At 40.9% G+C, this 16580-nt stretch overlaps 1 protein-coding gene across 1 annotated transcript; it reads left to right on the forward strand.

Moving 5' to 3' along the window:
• The first annotated feature begins 1196 nt into the window (after positions 1 to 1196).
• On the forward strand, positions 1197 to 7377 carry LOC138404864 (uncharacterized). Its single transcript, XM_069510199.1, has 2 exons — positions 1197 to 3387; positions 6964 to 7377. The coding sequence occupies exons 1-2, from the start codon at positions 2313 to 2315 to the stop codon at positions 7131 to 7133; spliced, it is 1245 nt and encodes a 414-aa protein (XP_069366300.1). The 5' UTR covers positions 1197 to 2312; the 3' UTR covers positions 7134 to 7377.
• The last annotated feature ends 9203 nt before the right edge of the window (positions 7378 to 16580 follow it).

The following is a 16580-nucleotide window of genomic DNA, read 5'->3' on the forward strand; positions in this document are numbered from 1 at the left end:
ATACAACCTCATCCTCCCGCAAGTTAGCTGAAGTAGCAGAGTAACATTCAATTTCTCATATTCTAATACTAGAGCATATTCATGTTATGGTTGTAATGTTTACTTTCAGTTGCAGCACTTAGAGAACAGTATTTTTGTTTATTCTTGTGTTTTTATGTTCAAAAAGTTATTCTAACACCAGCAGCAGTAAGAGCATGTGTAGTTACCCTAACCAGACATTTGAACCCAAAAGGCTCCAAATTTGATCTTTTGACCTGCAACACCCAGAGCTTTTTTTTTTTTTTCAATTATCTTTTTTATTGATTCCACATATCAATATTCCATCAATATTTTACATAATGTGTATAATTTTATAACAGTATAAAACATTCCTATACTTCCACCGCAGAGCAGAGACATAATTGGACATGAATTCTCAAGTAAAGTTACAGTAGAGTAAATGTGAAGTAAAATGAACCGCTTTTTCACTCTTGTCCTTATTTTCACACCTCTCCTGCATTGTTCCTTGTCTCATGATTGGGGTAAACATATCAAATAAATAAATGAACAATAAACAAGTTTGTAGCCTGAACCAAGGGGGTCAACACTCTGCAATACACACTGTCCTTATTGCACAAAGTCTGCTCTCAATGGAGACACAAAATCAATCCAGTTTTCCCAGTAGTTTTTAAAAGTTTCTGATTTTAGTCTAGCTGAGAAAGTCAGCTTCTCCATTCTATATATATCGAGCATTACATCTACCCAATCCTCTATTTTTGGTGGATCTTTTTTTAGCCATTTTCTGGTGATGGCCTTTTTAGCCACCACCACCATTATTCGAAATATGTATTTAATCTCCTGGTTCTCTTTTCCCAAATATAAAACTTCAAATGAAAGTGGAATTTGCACTTTCAGAATTGTTTCCATACTCTTCTTTAACTCTTGCCAAAAAGGTATAATACAAGGGCATCCCCAAAAGATATGAAAATGGTCTGCCTTATTTTCCCCACACAGTCTCCAACGTCGTGTGTCTTGAGATTTCTGTTGTGTTGGTGTAATAAAGTATCTTACAATGTTCCTCCAACCATATTCTCTCCATGAGAGGGAGCATGTTGTTTTCCACTGTCCTTCATTTACCTTGTCCCATTCCTCCTCTGATAACTGCTACCCAGCCTCTTTTCCCCCCTTTTCTTTTATATATGTCATATTGTTACCTGTTACGGCCCCAGCCCATGTCTGTGTCCTGTCTGTGTATGGTGTGTATGCTGTGTGGGTGTGTCTTGCAGGTTGCTGATTGTTAGCCGGCTGGAGGTTCCTGTGCAGGGCTCCCTGATTGGCTTGCTGTTATAAACCCCCTGCCGTGGGCTGTCTTGCTCTCTCTCACTCATCCCTGAGATCTCCATCCTGCTGCATCTACTTTTGTTATGTTCTGCACCTGACAACATGCACCACACATACTACATAACACTCAAACACCCTCACATACTACTGACGCTCACTTTCACACTCCATCGCTCATTTCCGTTTATGTTAAATCAATAAAGCATATTGTAATTCGCTACATCACGCTGCCTTGTCTGTGTTGTTGCGGCCTCAGAGCCAGGCGTAACAAAGTTGGGGGCTCGTCCTGGATAAGTGCTGGGCGTTTAGTGGATTTTTTTTTTTGCCTTGTTGGTACGTATTTCGTCTTTGACGTTCTGAGTGAGCGCAGTAATTGGGTATTGTTGTCTGTGTAATTAGCGGCGCTTGTTGGATGTGATTGACTGATCTTGTGCGGCGTGTGACGTCGGGTTTGTGGGGTTCCCTTTGTGGGGATTCCCTAGGTGAACGGTGACGTGTTTCTCCCTTTGTGTGTTGGCGCGCATGCGTTTGTGAGTTGTGAGCAGGTGTGTTTTTCCTGGAGCCGGTTTTTATTCATTCATGCGGAACGGACTTTGGCGGAAGCGGAGAAAGGTGAGTGTCGGACAAGGTGTGTGTGCAGTGTTCTGTCGGAGTTTTTCCTGGTAAGTTTAGCGGCGTCTCTCCTTTGGGATTCGTCGGCGGGGGTTGTTAGTGTTGGGGTACGGTGGTTGAGAGCTTCCCTTTCCCCTTTTCCCATAACCTGCTCGGGAGCACTGTCCGTGGTTTCGGGGTGGTGACCAGTTTACTGGTGGCTGCTTTCGAACCAGCGGGCTCTAGGTGCATAAATACCGGCCGCTACGCCTCATGAAGACTAGGGGGGAGTTAGGTAGTTAGTTTCTGGTTAGGCAGATAACTAGCGGGGGAACTCCGACTGAAAGCGCACAGGTGGGTCTGACATTTTACTTTTTCTGTTTTTCTCGCAAGTGATTGAGATGGATGTAATAGTGAAGGCGTTTTTGGAGGAGCCGTCTGAGCAGTGGTTGGATGAGTGTTCTAGGGAGCAGTTGCTTAAAATAGTGGACTATTATGAGGTCGATGTAGGGGACAGACGTGTTAAGGAGACCATTCGGTCCAATTTGAAGGTGCATTTGTGTAAAATGAAGGTTTTGGGCACCGTGAAAGAAGCTGGTGCTTCTGTGTGTGATGACTCGGTTGCGAGTCTTGGTGTTGGTCTTGGGTTGTCCTTCGAGCAGCAAAAGGAGTTGCTGGAGTTGCGTCTGAAGTTTGAGGCAGAGAAGGAGCTTTCTTTGGAGAGGATTAAGCAGGAGACTGAGTTGGCGAAACTGGAGCTGCAGAGGCAACAGCTGCAGGTGGCTCGTGAGGACAGAGCAGCGGCTGGTTTGTTACCTGGTGGTCCCTCTGTGTCTGGGGGAAATGCGGTACGTGCTGGTAATGATTTGAGTGATTTGAGGCTTGTGCCCAAATTTAATGAACGTGATCCAGAGACGTTTTTTCTAATGTTTGAGCGTCTGGGGGATGCACGGGGGTGGTCTGAGGCCACACGCGCATTGTTGTTGCAGTGTGTGATAACCGGCAGGGCCCAGGAGGCTTATTCGTCCTTGAGTAGCAGTGAGTGTGGGAATTACGCAACAGTAAAATCAGCTATTCTGAAGGCGTTTGAGCTTGTCCCTGAGGCTTATCGCCAGCGATTTAGGACTGGGAAGAGAGGTGAGAAGTCTCACATGGAGTTTGCACGTGACTTGTCCACTTATTTTGATCGCTGGTGTGTTGCTACAGATGTTGAGTCATATGATGGTCTGCGGGAGCTGGTTATTTTGGAGCAGTTCAAGAACTCGCTGTCGGAGCGCATTGCTACTTACATCAGTGAGCGCAAAGTTAAAACGACAGCTGAGGCCGCTGCATTGGCCGATGATTATGTGCTGACGCACGGGGGGGATGCTCCTGTGGCTCGCGGTGGCGGGCACAGGGACGCTTTCTCCGGTGGCAGTGCTGGGTCGGGGCGCCCTGTAAGACCAACAGACCAGCAGAGGGACGAACGTGGTGCACGTGAGTCTAATAAAGTTTGTAATTATTGTCACAAACGGGGCCATTGGAGGCGTGATTGTTATGCGTTAAAGTCCAGGTTGAAGCACACTGAGTCCAGTTTTACCCCCAAGCCAGCAATGTTTGTTGCGCCGGTCTTGGAGGATTTGACGGCAGGTACTGAGGCGGGGCCTCAGGTAGCCGGTGTGGGGCTCAAGTCTTTTAAGCCGTTTATCAGTGACGGTGTTGTTTCCCTGGTAGGTAGTGACAAGAAAGTGCGCGTAAAGATACTGCGGGATACGGCTGCTTTCGATTCTTTTATTTTGACGTCAGTCTTACCGTTTTCAGATGAGACTTACACCGGCTCATTTATCCCTGTGCTTGGGATGGGATTGAAAGTTTTGCGCGTGCCTCAGCATAAAATGATGTTGTCTTGTGATCTTTTTCAGGGTGAAGTGGTGGTTGGTGTGCGCCCGGCTTTACCTCTGGATGGAATTGAAGTGATTCTGGGTAATGGCATATGCGGTAGCAAGGTTTGGGGGGATGTTCCCCCTCCTATTGTGGTTCCGGTTCCCCTCGTTAGCAGTGAACCTGATAAGAACGAGAGGGAGTTCCCTGATGTATTTACTGCATGCGCTGTGACGCGGGCAATGGCGCGCACGCAGGCGGATGGGAGTTCCGCAGAAGAAGTTGACAGTTCACTGCAGCATGATGTAAAATGTTCTGATTTACCTTGGTCTGTCTCTTACAGTGAGTTGGTGGAGCAGCAGCAAACGGATGTCTCCCTTAAGGCGTTGCGGGAGATGGTTTGCCCTGTTGGTGAGGTGGGAAATCACGCTCAGTGTTATTTTATTGATAATGGTGTGTTGGTGAGGAAATGGGTGCCTCAGTGGGAAAATTTTGTTGGGGATCCTGTTTACCAAGTTGTTGTTCCCACTAAGTTTCGCAGTTTGGTGTTGCAGATGTCCCACAACGAGAGTGGTCATTTGGGCGTCAGGAAGACGTACGACCGCATCCTGAGGTATTTCTTTTGGCCCCGACTGAAAAGAGATGTGTCGGCCTACATTAAGTCGTGCCATACATGCCAATTTACCAGTAAACCTAATCAGACACTCAAGCCTGCTCCTTTGTTCCCAATACCAGCTGTGAGGCAGCCTTTTGAACACCTTGTTATTGATTGCGTGGGGCCCTTGCCCCCTTCGAGGTCAGGAGTTTGTTACTTGTTGACAGTGATGTGCCAGAGCACAAGGTACCCAGCTGCCTATCCACTGCGAACAATCACAACCAGGTCTGTGGTGCGTGCTTTGTCGCAGTTTATAGCTATCTTTGGTATTCCCAGGGTCATCCAGTCCGACCAGGGGTCTAACTTTTCATCGCATCTATTTTCGCAGGTCCTGAAGCAGTTGCGTGTTAAGCACAATCAGGCCTCTGCCTACCACGCACAAAGTCAAGGTGTTCTGGAGCGATTTCACCAGACCTTAAAGGCGATGTTGCGTGCGTATTGTGTTGAGATGAAGGGTGACTGGGAAGAGGGTTTACCGTGGCTGTTGTTGGCCGCGAGGGAAGTTGTGCAGGAGAGTATAGGGTTTAGTCCCAACGACCTTGTATTCGGCCATACTGTTCGGGGCCCTTTGGCCCTGTTGCGTGACAACTGGAAGGAGGCGGATCCTCCACGAAACCTTCTGGAGTATGTTTATGGTTTTAGATACAGGTTGTATAGGGCTCAGGAGGTGGCTAAGAGTAAGTTGGTGGGTGCACAGAGCAAAATGAAAAAACATTATGACCGTCGGGTTGAAGATCGTGTTTTTCTCCCAGGAGATCAGGTCCTTGTTCTGTTGCCCATTGTAACATCTCCCTTTCAGGCTAAATTTTCTGGCCCTTACTCTGTGGTTGAAAAACTGTCTGACGTGAACTATCTGATTGCTACTCCAGACCGTCGGTCTTCTACTCATCTGTGTCATGTGAATCTATTGAAACCATACTATTCTCGTGTGCAGGAGTCCGGTGTTCAGGGGGTCCAGTCATCGGATGTCCATCCTGCCTGTGTGTCTGTTTCTCCATCCCCTGTGATGGCAGAGCAGGGCGGGGACGGTGTACCAGGCCCTGATGACGCTGTATTATATGGCCGGCTCAAGAATTCTGAGACTCTGCAGAATTTGGATGGTTTGCTAGGCCATTTGGAGGTTTCCAGACGTGCACAGTTGGTTAGTTTGATTAGGCATTATACATGTTTGTTTAGTGACACACCTACCCGCACACACTTGATTGAACATGATATTGATGTAGGTGATTCTAAACCCATTAAACAGAAGTTCTACCGTCTTCATCCAGAGAAGCGAAAATTTCTTGATGCCGAGGTTAAGTTTATGTTGGAGAATGACATGGCGGAGCCGTCCTGCTCTTCTTGGGCCTCGCCTTGCTTGCTCGTTCCAAAGTCGGATAACACGCCCAGATTTTGTTCAGACTTTCGTAAAGTAAATAGTGTCACAAAACCTGATTGTTTTCCCCTCCCTCGTGTGGAGGATTGTGTCGACCAGGTTGGGTCAGCTAAATTTGTGAGCAAATTTGATTTGCTCAAGGGATATTGGCAGGTCCCACTGTCTGAGAGGGCAAGAGACATTGCAGCATTTATTACATCCACAGGCTTATATTCCTATTCAGTCATGCCTTTTGGTTTGCGTAATGCGCCGGCGACCTTCCAACGCCTGATGAACAGGGTTGTGGGAGATCTGGAAGGTTGTTCAGTGTATTTAGACGATGTTGTCATTTACTCAGATGATTGGGACGTCCATCTTGACCGCATTGGCGAGTTGTTTGACCGCTTGGCTCACGCACATTTAACTGTGAATCTGGCCAAATGTGACTTTGCGAAGGCCACGGTTACTTATCTTGGTCGTGTGGTGGGTCAGGGTAGAGTTTGTCCTGTGAGAGCAAAGGTGCAAGCTATTGATAACTATGTTCCTCCTACAACCAAGAAAGAACTGATGAGGTTTTTGGGGCTCGTTGGGTACTATCGTTGTTTTTGTAGGAATTTTTCAACTGTGGTTGCACCTCTTACTAACCTGTTGAAGGCTAAAGCTACGTTTGACTGGTCTTCTGAGTGTCAGTCTGCGTTTGAGAATGTGAAGGCCGTTATTTGTCATGCTCCGGTTTTGGCTGCTCCTTTGTGGGATAGGCCCTTTAAAGTTGAGGTAGATGCCAGTTATGTGGGGGCGGGAGCAGTGTTGCTGCAACCTGATGACTTGGGAGTGGATAAGCCTGTTTGTTTTTTTTCACGGAAGTTTAATAAGCATCAGTTAAATTATTCTGTTATTGAAAAGGAAACACTGGCTTTGGTTTTGGCTTTGCAGCATTTCAGTGTCTATGTTAGTTCTGGACCTGTTGTTGTTTTCACAGATCACAACCCCTTGACATTTCTGAGTTCACTGCAATGTCCGAACCAACGTTTAATTCGGTGGGCCCTGTTGTTGCAGTCATTTTGCCTTGAAATCCGCCATATCAAGGGCTGTGACAATGTGGTAGCTGACGCCTTGTCAAGGGCTCCATGTGATTAATCTGTTTGCTGTATATTCATATTGGTGTCTGTTTTATTTGTTTCAGGTATCGCCTGCTCCCTTGTCCTTTTCCCTTCTACCTCTTGGGTTGCCAGGGTTCCGTGTGGGACCCTGTCTTTATGGGGGGGGGTGTTACGGCCCCAGCCCATGTCTGTGTCCTGTCTGTGTATGGTGTGTATGCTGTGTGGGTGTGTCTTGCAGGTTGCTGATTGTTAGCCGGCTGGAGGTTCCTGTGCAGGGCTCCCTGATTGGCTTGCTGTTATAAACCCCCTGCCGTGGGCTGTCTTGCTCTCTCTCACTCATTCCTGAGATCTCCATCCTGCTGCATCTACTTTTGTTATGTTCTGCACCTGACAACATGCACCACACATACTACATAACACTCAAACACCCTCACATACTACTGACGCTCACTTTCACACTCCATCGCTCATTTCCGTTTATGTTAAATCAATAAAGCATATTGTAATTCGCTACATCACGCTGCCTTGTCTGTGTTGTTGCGGCCTCAGAGCCAGGCGTAACTTTAATCTTTCCACTTCTTTATATAGTTTTGTGATTAGTTTCTTTCCCTGGTCTGAATCATATGCTGAGATGAATAACTTAATGATTCCTGACTCAGGCTCATCTGAATTAAACTTTTTTATAGTTTACTCCATATAATGCTGCATCTGTAGATATCTGTATAAATCTTGATTGTTTAATCCATACTGATTTTTTAGATCCTGAAATTTGATGGTCTTCTTTTTAAAAAGTTCCCAAAATATTTTTGGTCCCGCGTCCCATCTACTGAATCTACTATCTGCTGTGTTTGGTGTGAAGTCTGAATCATATGCGATTCATCTCAATACCTTACTCTGTTCAATCACTTTATTCTTTGATATAATCAAAATCTGATGAGCCATCAAATGCACTCATCAAACAGAATCAGAACAAGAGATTGATGTATACACAATGTATTTGTATCAGACAAACTGAAAGGACATTTTGTTACTTTCTAAATATTAAACTCTAAAACATTACACAGCCTTTTATCACTATACTTTGCTCTTAATTTCATATTGTTTCAAATAATTGTATATTTTATTTTCAGATATGTTGAACTGTTTTCTATTATTATTATTAACAAAAATTTTTTTTTGTGCTAATTAAACTCATGGATCTTGTGAAAGAGCATGCTGATTACGGATAACCCCCTTCTGATGTATGTAGCAAAGGGCCAGGAGTGATTAGGCAGCCAACTAGTGTGGGAAAAGCGGTGACTCACAGGTTATGCAACTGAAAATCACCTGAAGTAGTGGTTTGAATATGATTATATATGTTATCTAAATGAATGGGACCTTTAGTCTGAGTTATTCTTTGACCCTAAATAATAATAAACCAAGGGCATGGCAGTGCCTAATCAATGATTAACTTATTTTAATTTTACTTTTACTTTAAAATTGATCCTTGAATACAACTTTTGTTCCAGGTGAAGACTCAGGTACAGTTTAAGCTAATTAATTGATTTTTATAAGGACATAGATTTTTGTCTGTGAGCACTGGATGTGTGCTAATTGTTATCTCGGGTTTTCAATGAAACCTTATTAAACAATTGGACAAATGAAGTCTTATATTTATGTAACCCAGATCTCCTGGGCCTGAGTTCGTAAACACAAAAAAAAATGAATATGATCTCAGAAGAATATTTGAAACGAATCTTATCTTTTGTTTAAATTCCTCTAATTAATATTAAAGACCACCACAACTGTATTTTAAAAGTCAAAACCTTCACAGGTGTTTATTTACAATAGGAAATAAATGAAAAGGCTGTGAATTCCTCTCAGGAAGTAAAATATTTACAAAACAAAATAAATGCACAAAATAAAATACAGGGTCTTTTTAAATTGTTTAAACTGTTCCTTTGACTTCTCAATTTACCCTTTAATTCACTGGTTAAATAAAATCTTTACCTTTCACAGGTCTCTGAATAAAAACAAACACAATTCCTATCAACTGTAAATTAACTCACAAACATCACATGTGGGCCCACTTCAGAAATGATCAACTTGAAACTTAGTTGCAGGCCTGTAGTGATGCTCGGGTGCGGTGAGGCCTGAAAACTGAGTGGCCACTTCACTCAATCAAGAGCATAAAATAAAAGCATGTGCATTGTCATATCAGTTCGATACTCACAGGTCCAAAACGAGGAGCAATGGGGCAATGACAGTCACAGAAAGGGGTGATGGCAGTCACAATCCGAACACAGGCAGCACACACAGTGGCGAAAATCCAGGGAAGAATAAAACAGCAGGGTCCATCCACCAGCAACCATCTCAGTTTCTCTCTCTCTTCACAGACGTCCGTCTCCTTTAATTACATGAACTCTTTTGAGCCATAATATCATCAGGCTAAATCGTACTGACTTAACGTTAGCCCGTTTTTAGCATTGAAAACAACAGTGCTAAAGCTAAGATATACAGACACATTTCAAACTTTAGAATTGGCTCTCCTACAACTGAAGTACTGTGGTTTCATTTCTGTCCGGGTGTATTTGTCAACCTAAATGAGCTGAAACCAACACCAAGGTTACTGGCAGCACTGCTTGCACACAGCAACACAGCCATTCACCCAATCAAGTTTACCTGGGTTTTAGTCAAGGTATATATGCTTCAGTGGGATACAGCTGACAGGCCTAATGGTCAATTCCTTTTGAATTGACCAATTGACCTTAGGAACAAATCATTTAACCAGTACTTCACATACTGCGAAGTAACACTATGAACTGAAAAACATTAGATGCACAAGTTACCATGTAAAATAAACACTATATAACAAGAAAACAATGGTAGCCTTGTCATAGCACCACATTACACTGCTTACACATATATAAAGTTTTACCTTAAACAGACCATTAGTTTTAGCCATTAATTTTCAACAATATTTTATAGTATTAAACAGTATAGTAGATTACATACAAATCATTTAAAAAAACAGTAATACAAAATCTGTCTGCAGGCGGAGCATTAATCATTAATCATTCAGGAATGATAAAAGAAATGTAAATGTTTTCTTTCCAGTCACTGTGACCTTTGACCACTGAAATCTAACATATTCATCTTTGAATCAAAGTGGATCAAATAAATTAACTCTTGAGTCCAACTAAATGTGAAATGATTCCCTCAAGGTGTTCCGGAGATACTGTGTCATGTTCACAAAATAATTTGCTTGTGAGGCTACAGTGACATTGACCGTTGACCACCAAAATCTAATCAGGTCACATTTAAGTCCAAGTGAATGATCTGTGCCAAATTTGTAGAAATTCTCTCAAGACGTTCTCGACATATATGACAAGAATGGGAAAAAAATACCTAAAACATATGGACATTGGCTGTCAGGACAGGAAAATAGAAATCTGAAGCTGTGAGATGGTCATTATTTATGAATCATCAAATGGCATTAAAATGACATTAATTATCCCTTCTATGTAGTCTTATGTTTTGCTTTATATGTGGCTTTTAAGATGGGAGATGTTTGTACATAAATTTGCAGAGATAATAGTGTAACTTAAAAGATTACATGAGCTAGTCCATTCATGTGATAGATAACAAACTCTACAGAAACTCAGTCAATTCCCTTGAGTTTCGGTTCGTCTTCAACTCGACTGAGGTAATCAGGATCTGGGTATCCATAGCTGCAAAGACAATGACAGAAAATAAATGACTTTATATGGACAGTTTCCTATCAATGAAAATCTGTACGCATGATTGGTGGTCATTAGCCCTGTAGCATGCTGCCAGCAAAAACACAAGACTTGTGTACAGATGATTACATTGAGGTCACATGAATAAGTTTCTCTTTTCACAAATACACAGATTATATACATTTTATTATATACATATTTTATATGTGATTTGCGGCTGTGGCTGCAGGGGGGTAGAGAGGTGGACCTCTAACCAGTAGGTCGGTGGTTCTATCTGCATGCCAAACTGTCCTTGGGCAAGATACTGAACCCAGAATTACACACTCATAGAAAAAGTGCTGCCCATAGATGCAGTGTAGGAATGTGTGAATGGGTGAATGGCAATAAATTGTACTGTAAAGCTCTTTGGGTGGTCATCAAGACTAGAAAAGCTCTATATAAATACAGACCAATTACCATTTCTGTCACAGCCCTCTTACTTAGGCTCCGGCCATAATGAACTGATTACAGGGAAGGCCGTTTTGTTCTTGTGAATGTGTCTGAGCAGAGAATCTCCTGCTACGTTGTTTATATGTGGAAAACAAACTGGGGAATGTCTTTGCACATTCAAAGTGACAGTCTTGTGAAAACACCTCCTACTTTTCACCATCGCTGTTGGTCGTTCGTAGTATTATAAGCAACCAAGTGCGGAGTAGACAATCTACTTCCTGTTCACACTGACCTGGTGTCATGATAAACGTTTATGTACCAGTCAGATACAGGCTACTTAACTGTTGTTAAATGTTTAAGATAAAAGTACTTGTTTGACCTATTATTCTATCATTTTATTCATCTACATTATGTCATTAGACCATTTATACTGAAGTAGCTGAGTAAGCAGCAAGTGAAGCTACAGTAAAATACATTATAAACTGTTTTATAAACAGAAATGTTAGATATATTGTGGGAGCTTGTTTCTCTTTGATTTGTGGTGAGTTACTGGATCATTTAAGCTTCTGAGAACTTCAGATGGGAAAAAAAAGCTTTAAACGACGAGAATTATTTTTCAGAAACAAAAAATGTTCAAAACCACTCGTAAAGTCTTTAACAATGTGTTTAACAGCTTGTTATATTATGTATTGTTTGAAATCTTCATTTTAAAGTAAGCTGTCAAATAAATGCAATGCAGTATAACATACAATATTTCTCTCTGAAATGAACAAGAGTAGAATTTTGAAGTAGTGTTAAGTGCTTTTATGTTGTGAAATAAAAAAGAAATATTGATATTTACAGTATTTGTATTTGTGAGTATTTTATGTGTAGTGTAAACTGTCCAGCCTGCAGAAGAGGAGTTATGTACATCTTGGGGAGCATATTCTTCTCTTAAGTGGAGAACAAAATATGCTTATTTAGTGTATAAGTATGTTTATTACTACACTAAAAAACAACTAAGGCCAAAATATTGAAATCTACATTTTCTCTGTCTATTGCTACAATTTGAAGTAAAGAGGTGAGATCTTGAATCTGTCAATGAGCAGCGTGTCTCACACTGCTGAGCTGCGCTGATCACTCAGGCAGTGGACACTCCAAAATATGTTAACATGGGTGCAAAAATTATTCATAATGATCACAATATTGACTGAAATAATCATGATCATGTTTTTTGCCATAATCGAGCAATCCAAATCTGTGTCACAGGTGTGTGATCTACATCCATAAAAAGTGTCCTCACCAAGTTGGCCCCCCGTGTGTTGAGGTTTTGTGGTGAAGATCATTCCCAGTTGTCGGTGGTGTAGCATTAACCAGCAGTACTCTACATAAACATTCTTTATTCTCACCCTGTTCTTCTCATGAATTATGAGTTCTCTTAAATCATCCCACTGGAAAAGAAATCAATCATCTGTTGGTGGAAATATACCGATACAATTTATAAGGCTAATTAGCTGTCTGTCTGATATTATTATTTTTTGAAAAAATGGAATATCTGTGTTTTGTCTTTTACACTCTTATTTAATTCTCCTCTTTCTTTCCTTTTTGTACTCAGACATTATCTATGCTTATTATAGTGATTTATCAGCATCAGTATGTTGCTGGAAATTTCTTATTTTCAATTAATATTTCTAATAAATAAACGATTAACCATAAAAATGTGGACTCAGAGTCACTCTTAGCCACATAATAATGGACATCTTGGAAGAACATAATTAGGTGGATAAACATCTACTGTCTGTCTGCATGCGGAGCATCCTAATCCTGGTCAGACATATGAAGGTGTATCGTGCATGGCCTATCTCCCAGACTCCTCAGAGGGCAGGAGGATCCTGAAGCTGTTGATACGTGCCTTTGATTAGAGACTCATCTTCACCGTGGATCGCTCCACTAACACTGGCAGGAATAATACAGTCACATGATCATGATTATTTCAGTCAATATTGTGATCATTATGAATAATTTTGGCACCCATGTTAACATATTTTGGAGTGTCCACTGCCTGAGTGATCAGCGCAGCTCAGCAGTGTGAGACACGCTGCTCATTGACAGATTCAAGATCTCACCTCTTCACTTCAAATTGTAGCAATAGACAGAGAAAATGTAGATTTCAATATTTTGGCCTTAGTTGTTTGTTAGTGTAGTAATAAACATACTTATACACTAAATAAGCATATTTTGTTCTCCACTTAAGAGAGGAATATGCTCCCCAAGATGTACATAACTCCTCTTCTGCAGGCTGGACAGTTTACACTACACATAAAATACTCACAAATACAAATACTGTAAATATCAATATTTCTTTTTTATTTCACAACATAAAAGCACTTAACACTACTTCAAAATTCTACTCTTGTTCATTTCAGAGAGAAATATTGTATGTTATACTGCATTGCATTTATTTGACAGCTTACTTTAAAATGAAGATTTCAAACAATACATAATATAACAAGCTGTTAAACACGTTGTTAAAGACTTTACGAGTGGTTTTGAACATTTTTTGTTTCTGAAAAATAATTCTCGTCTTTTTTTTTTTTTTTTTCCATCTGAAGTTCTCAGAAGCTTTTATGATCCAGTAACTCACCACAAATCAAAGAGAAACAAGCTCCCACAATATATCTAACATTTCTGTTTATAAAACAGTTTATAATGTATTTTACTGTAGCTTCACTTGCTGCTTACTCAGCTACTTCAGTATAAATGGTCTAATGACATAATGTAGATGAATAAAATGATAGAATAATAGGTCAAACAAGTACTTTTATCTTAAACATTTAACAACAGTTAAGTAGCCTGTATCTGACTGGTACATAAACGTTTATCATGACACCAGGTCAGTGTGAACAGGAAGTAGATTGTCTACTCCGCACTTGGTTGCTTATAATACTACGAACGACCAACAGCGATGGTGAAAAGTAGGAGGTGTTTTCACAAGACTGTCACTTTGAATGTGCAAAGACATTCCCCAGTTTGTTTTCCACATATAAACAACGTAGCAGGAGATTCTCTGCTCAGACACATTCACAAGAACAAAACGGCCTTCCCTGTAATCAGTTCATTATGGCCGGAGCCTAAGTAAGAGGGCTGTGACAGAAATGGTAATTGGTCTGTATTTATATAGAGCTTTTCTAGTCTTGATGACCACTCAAAGAGCTTTACAGTACAATTTATTGCCATTCACCCATTCACACATTCCTACACTGCATCTATGGGCAGCACTTTTTCTATGAGTGTGTAATTCTGGGTTCAGTATCTTGCCCAAGGACAGTATGGCATGCAGATAGAACCACCGACCTACTGGTTAGAGGTCCACCTCTCTACCCCCCTGCAGCCACAGCCGCAAATCACATATAAAATATGTATATAATAAAATGTATATAATCTGTGTATTTGTGAAAAGAGAAACTTATTCATGTGACCTCAATGTAATCATCTGTACACAAGTCTTGTGTTTTTGCTGGCAGCATGCTACAGGGCTAATGACCACCAATCATGCGTACAGATTTTCATTGATAGGAAACTGTCCATATAAAGTCATTTATTTTCTGTCATTGTCTTTGCAGCTATGGATACCCAGATCCTGATTACCTCAGCCGAGTTGAAGACGAACTGAAACTCAAGGGGAATTGACTGAGTTTCTGTAGAGTTTGTTATCTATCACATGAATGGACTAGCTCATGTAATCTTTTAAGTTACACTATTATCTCTGCAAATTTATGTACAAACATCTCCCATCTTAAAACCCACATATAAAGCAAAACATAAGACTACATAGAAGGGATAATTAATGTCATTTTAATGCCATTTGATGATTCATAAATAATGACCATCTCACAGCTTCAGATTTCTATTTTCCTGTCCTGACAGCCAATGTCCATATGTTTTAGGTATTTTTTTCCCATTCTTGTCATATATGTCGAGAATGTCTTGATGAATTTCTACAAATTTGGCACAGATCATTCACTTGGACTTAAATGTGACCTGATTAGATTTTGGTGGTCAACGGTCAATGTCACTGTAGCCTCACAAGCAAATTATTTTGTGAACATGACACAGTATCTCCGGAACACCTTGAGGGAATCATTTCACATTTAGTTGGACTCAAGAGTTAATTTATTTGATCCACTTTGATTCAAAGATGAATATGTTAGATTTCAGTGGCCAAAGGTCACAGTGACTGGAAAGAAAACATTTACATTTCTTTTATCATTCCTTTATCATTCCTTAATGATTAATGATTAATGCTCCGCCTGCAGACAGATTTTGTATTACTGTTTTTTAAATGATTTGTATGTAATCTACTATACTGTTTAATACTATAAAATATTGTTGAAAATTAATGGCTAAAACTAATGGTCTGTTTAAGGTAAAACTTTATATATGTGTAAGCGGTGTAATGTGGTGCTATGACAAGGCTACCATTGTTTTCTTGTTATATAGTGTTTATTTTACATGGTAACTTGTGCATCTAATGTTTTTCAGTTCATAGTGTTACTTCGCAGTATGTGAAGTACTGGTTAAATGATTTGTTCCTAAGGTCAATTGGTCAATTCAAAAGGAATTGACCATTAGGCCTGTCAGCTGTATCCCACTGAAGCATATATACCTTGACTAAAACCCAGGTAAACTTGATTGGGTGAATGGCTGTGTTGCTGTGTGCAAGCAATGCTGCCAGTAACCTTGGTGTTGGTTTCAGCTCATTTAGGTTGACAAATACACCCGGACAGAAATGAAACCACAGTACTTCAGGAGAGATGGTAATTATTGACTACCATGGTGGTGGAGGTTGGTTGCAATGATCTGCAGCATGCCTATCTTTATTGTGCCCATGCCTTTCCTCACTTCTCTCCGGCCTCTGACAGGGAGAGGATGACAAGTGATGGTAAATGGTTTGTATTCATATAGAGCTTTTCTAATCTTGATGACCACTCAGAGCGCTTTACACTACAGTTTGCCATTCATTGTCGTTCACACACATTCATACAGTGCGTCTATTAGCAGAACTTTTTTTTTCTATTCAAGGACACTTCAGCATGCAGATGAGGCAAACTGGGGATTGAACTGCTACCCTTCTGGTAACCGCTCTACCCCTCCACCATAGCTTCCCATGATCAGGACAACTTACCGCCATTTACTTTAAATGTGACATTAAACATGTGACAGATCCCACGTTATTTTACATTTCTAATGGACATTTATATTCTGCATGTGCATGTGTTTGCTAACTTTCTGAATTTTTAATTGCTAAATGCACTTACATGAACAAATCAAGGCACATTTACATTTTTACTGAAAGTATGTTATTAAGTCAACAGTGAAATTTACCAAAGCAGCTGCTGGGACCTTCCAGAATGCAGGAGGGGGAGGAGTGGGAGGGGAGGGGTTCTGGTTCAGTTGTAGGAGAGCCAATTCGAAAGGTTGAAATGTGTCTGTATATCTTAGCTTTAGCACTGTTGTTTTCAATGCTAAAACGGGCTAACGTTAAGTCAGTACGATTTAGCGTGATGATATTA

This window comes from Paralichthys olivaceus, chromosome 15, assembly GCF_024713975.1.
Source record: "Paralichthys olivaceus isolate ysfri-2021 chromosome 15, ASM2471397v2, whole genome shotgun sequence".
In the NCBI taxonomy this organism is placed as follows: Eukaryota; Metazoa; Chordata; class Actinopteri; order Pleuronectiformes; family Paralichthyidae; genus Paralichthys; species Paralichthys olivaceus.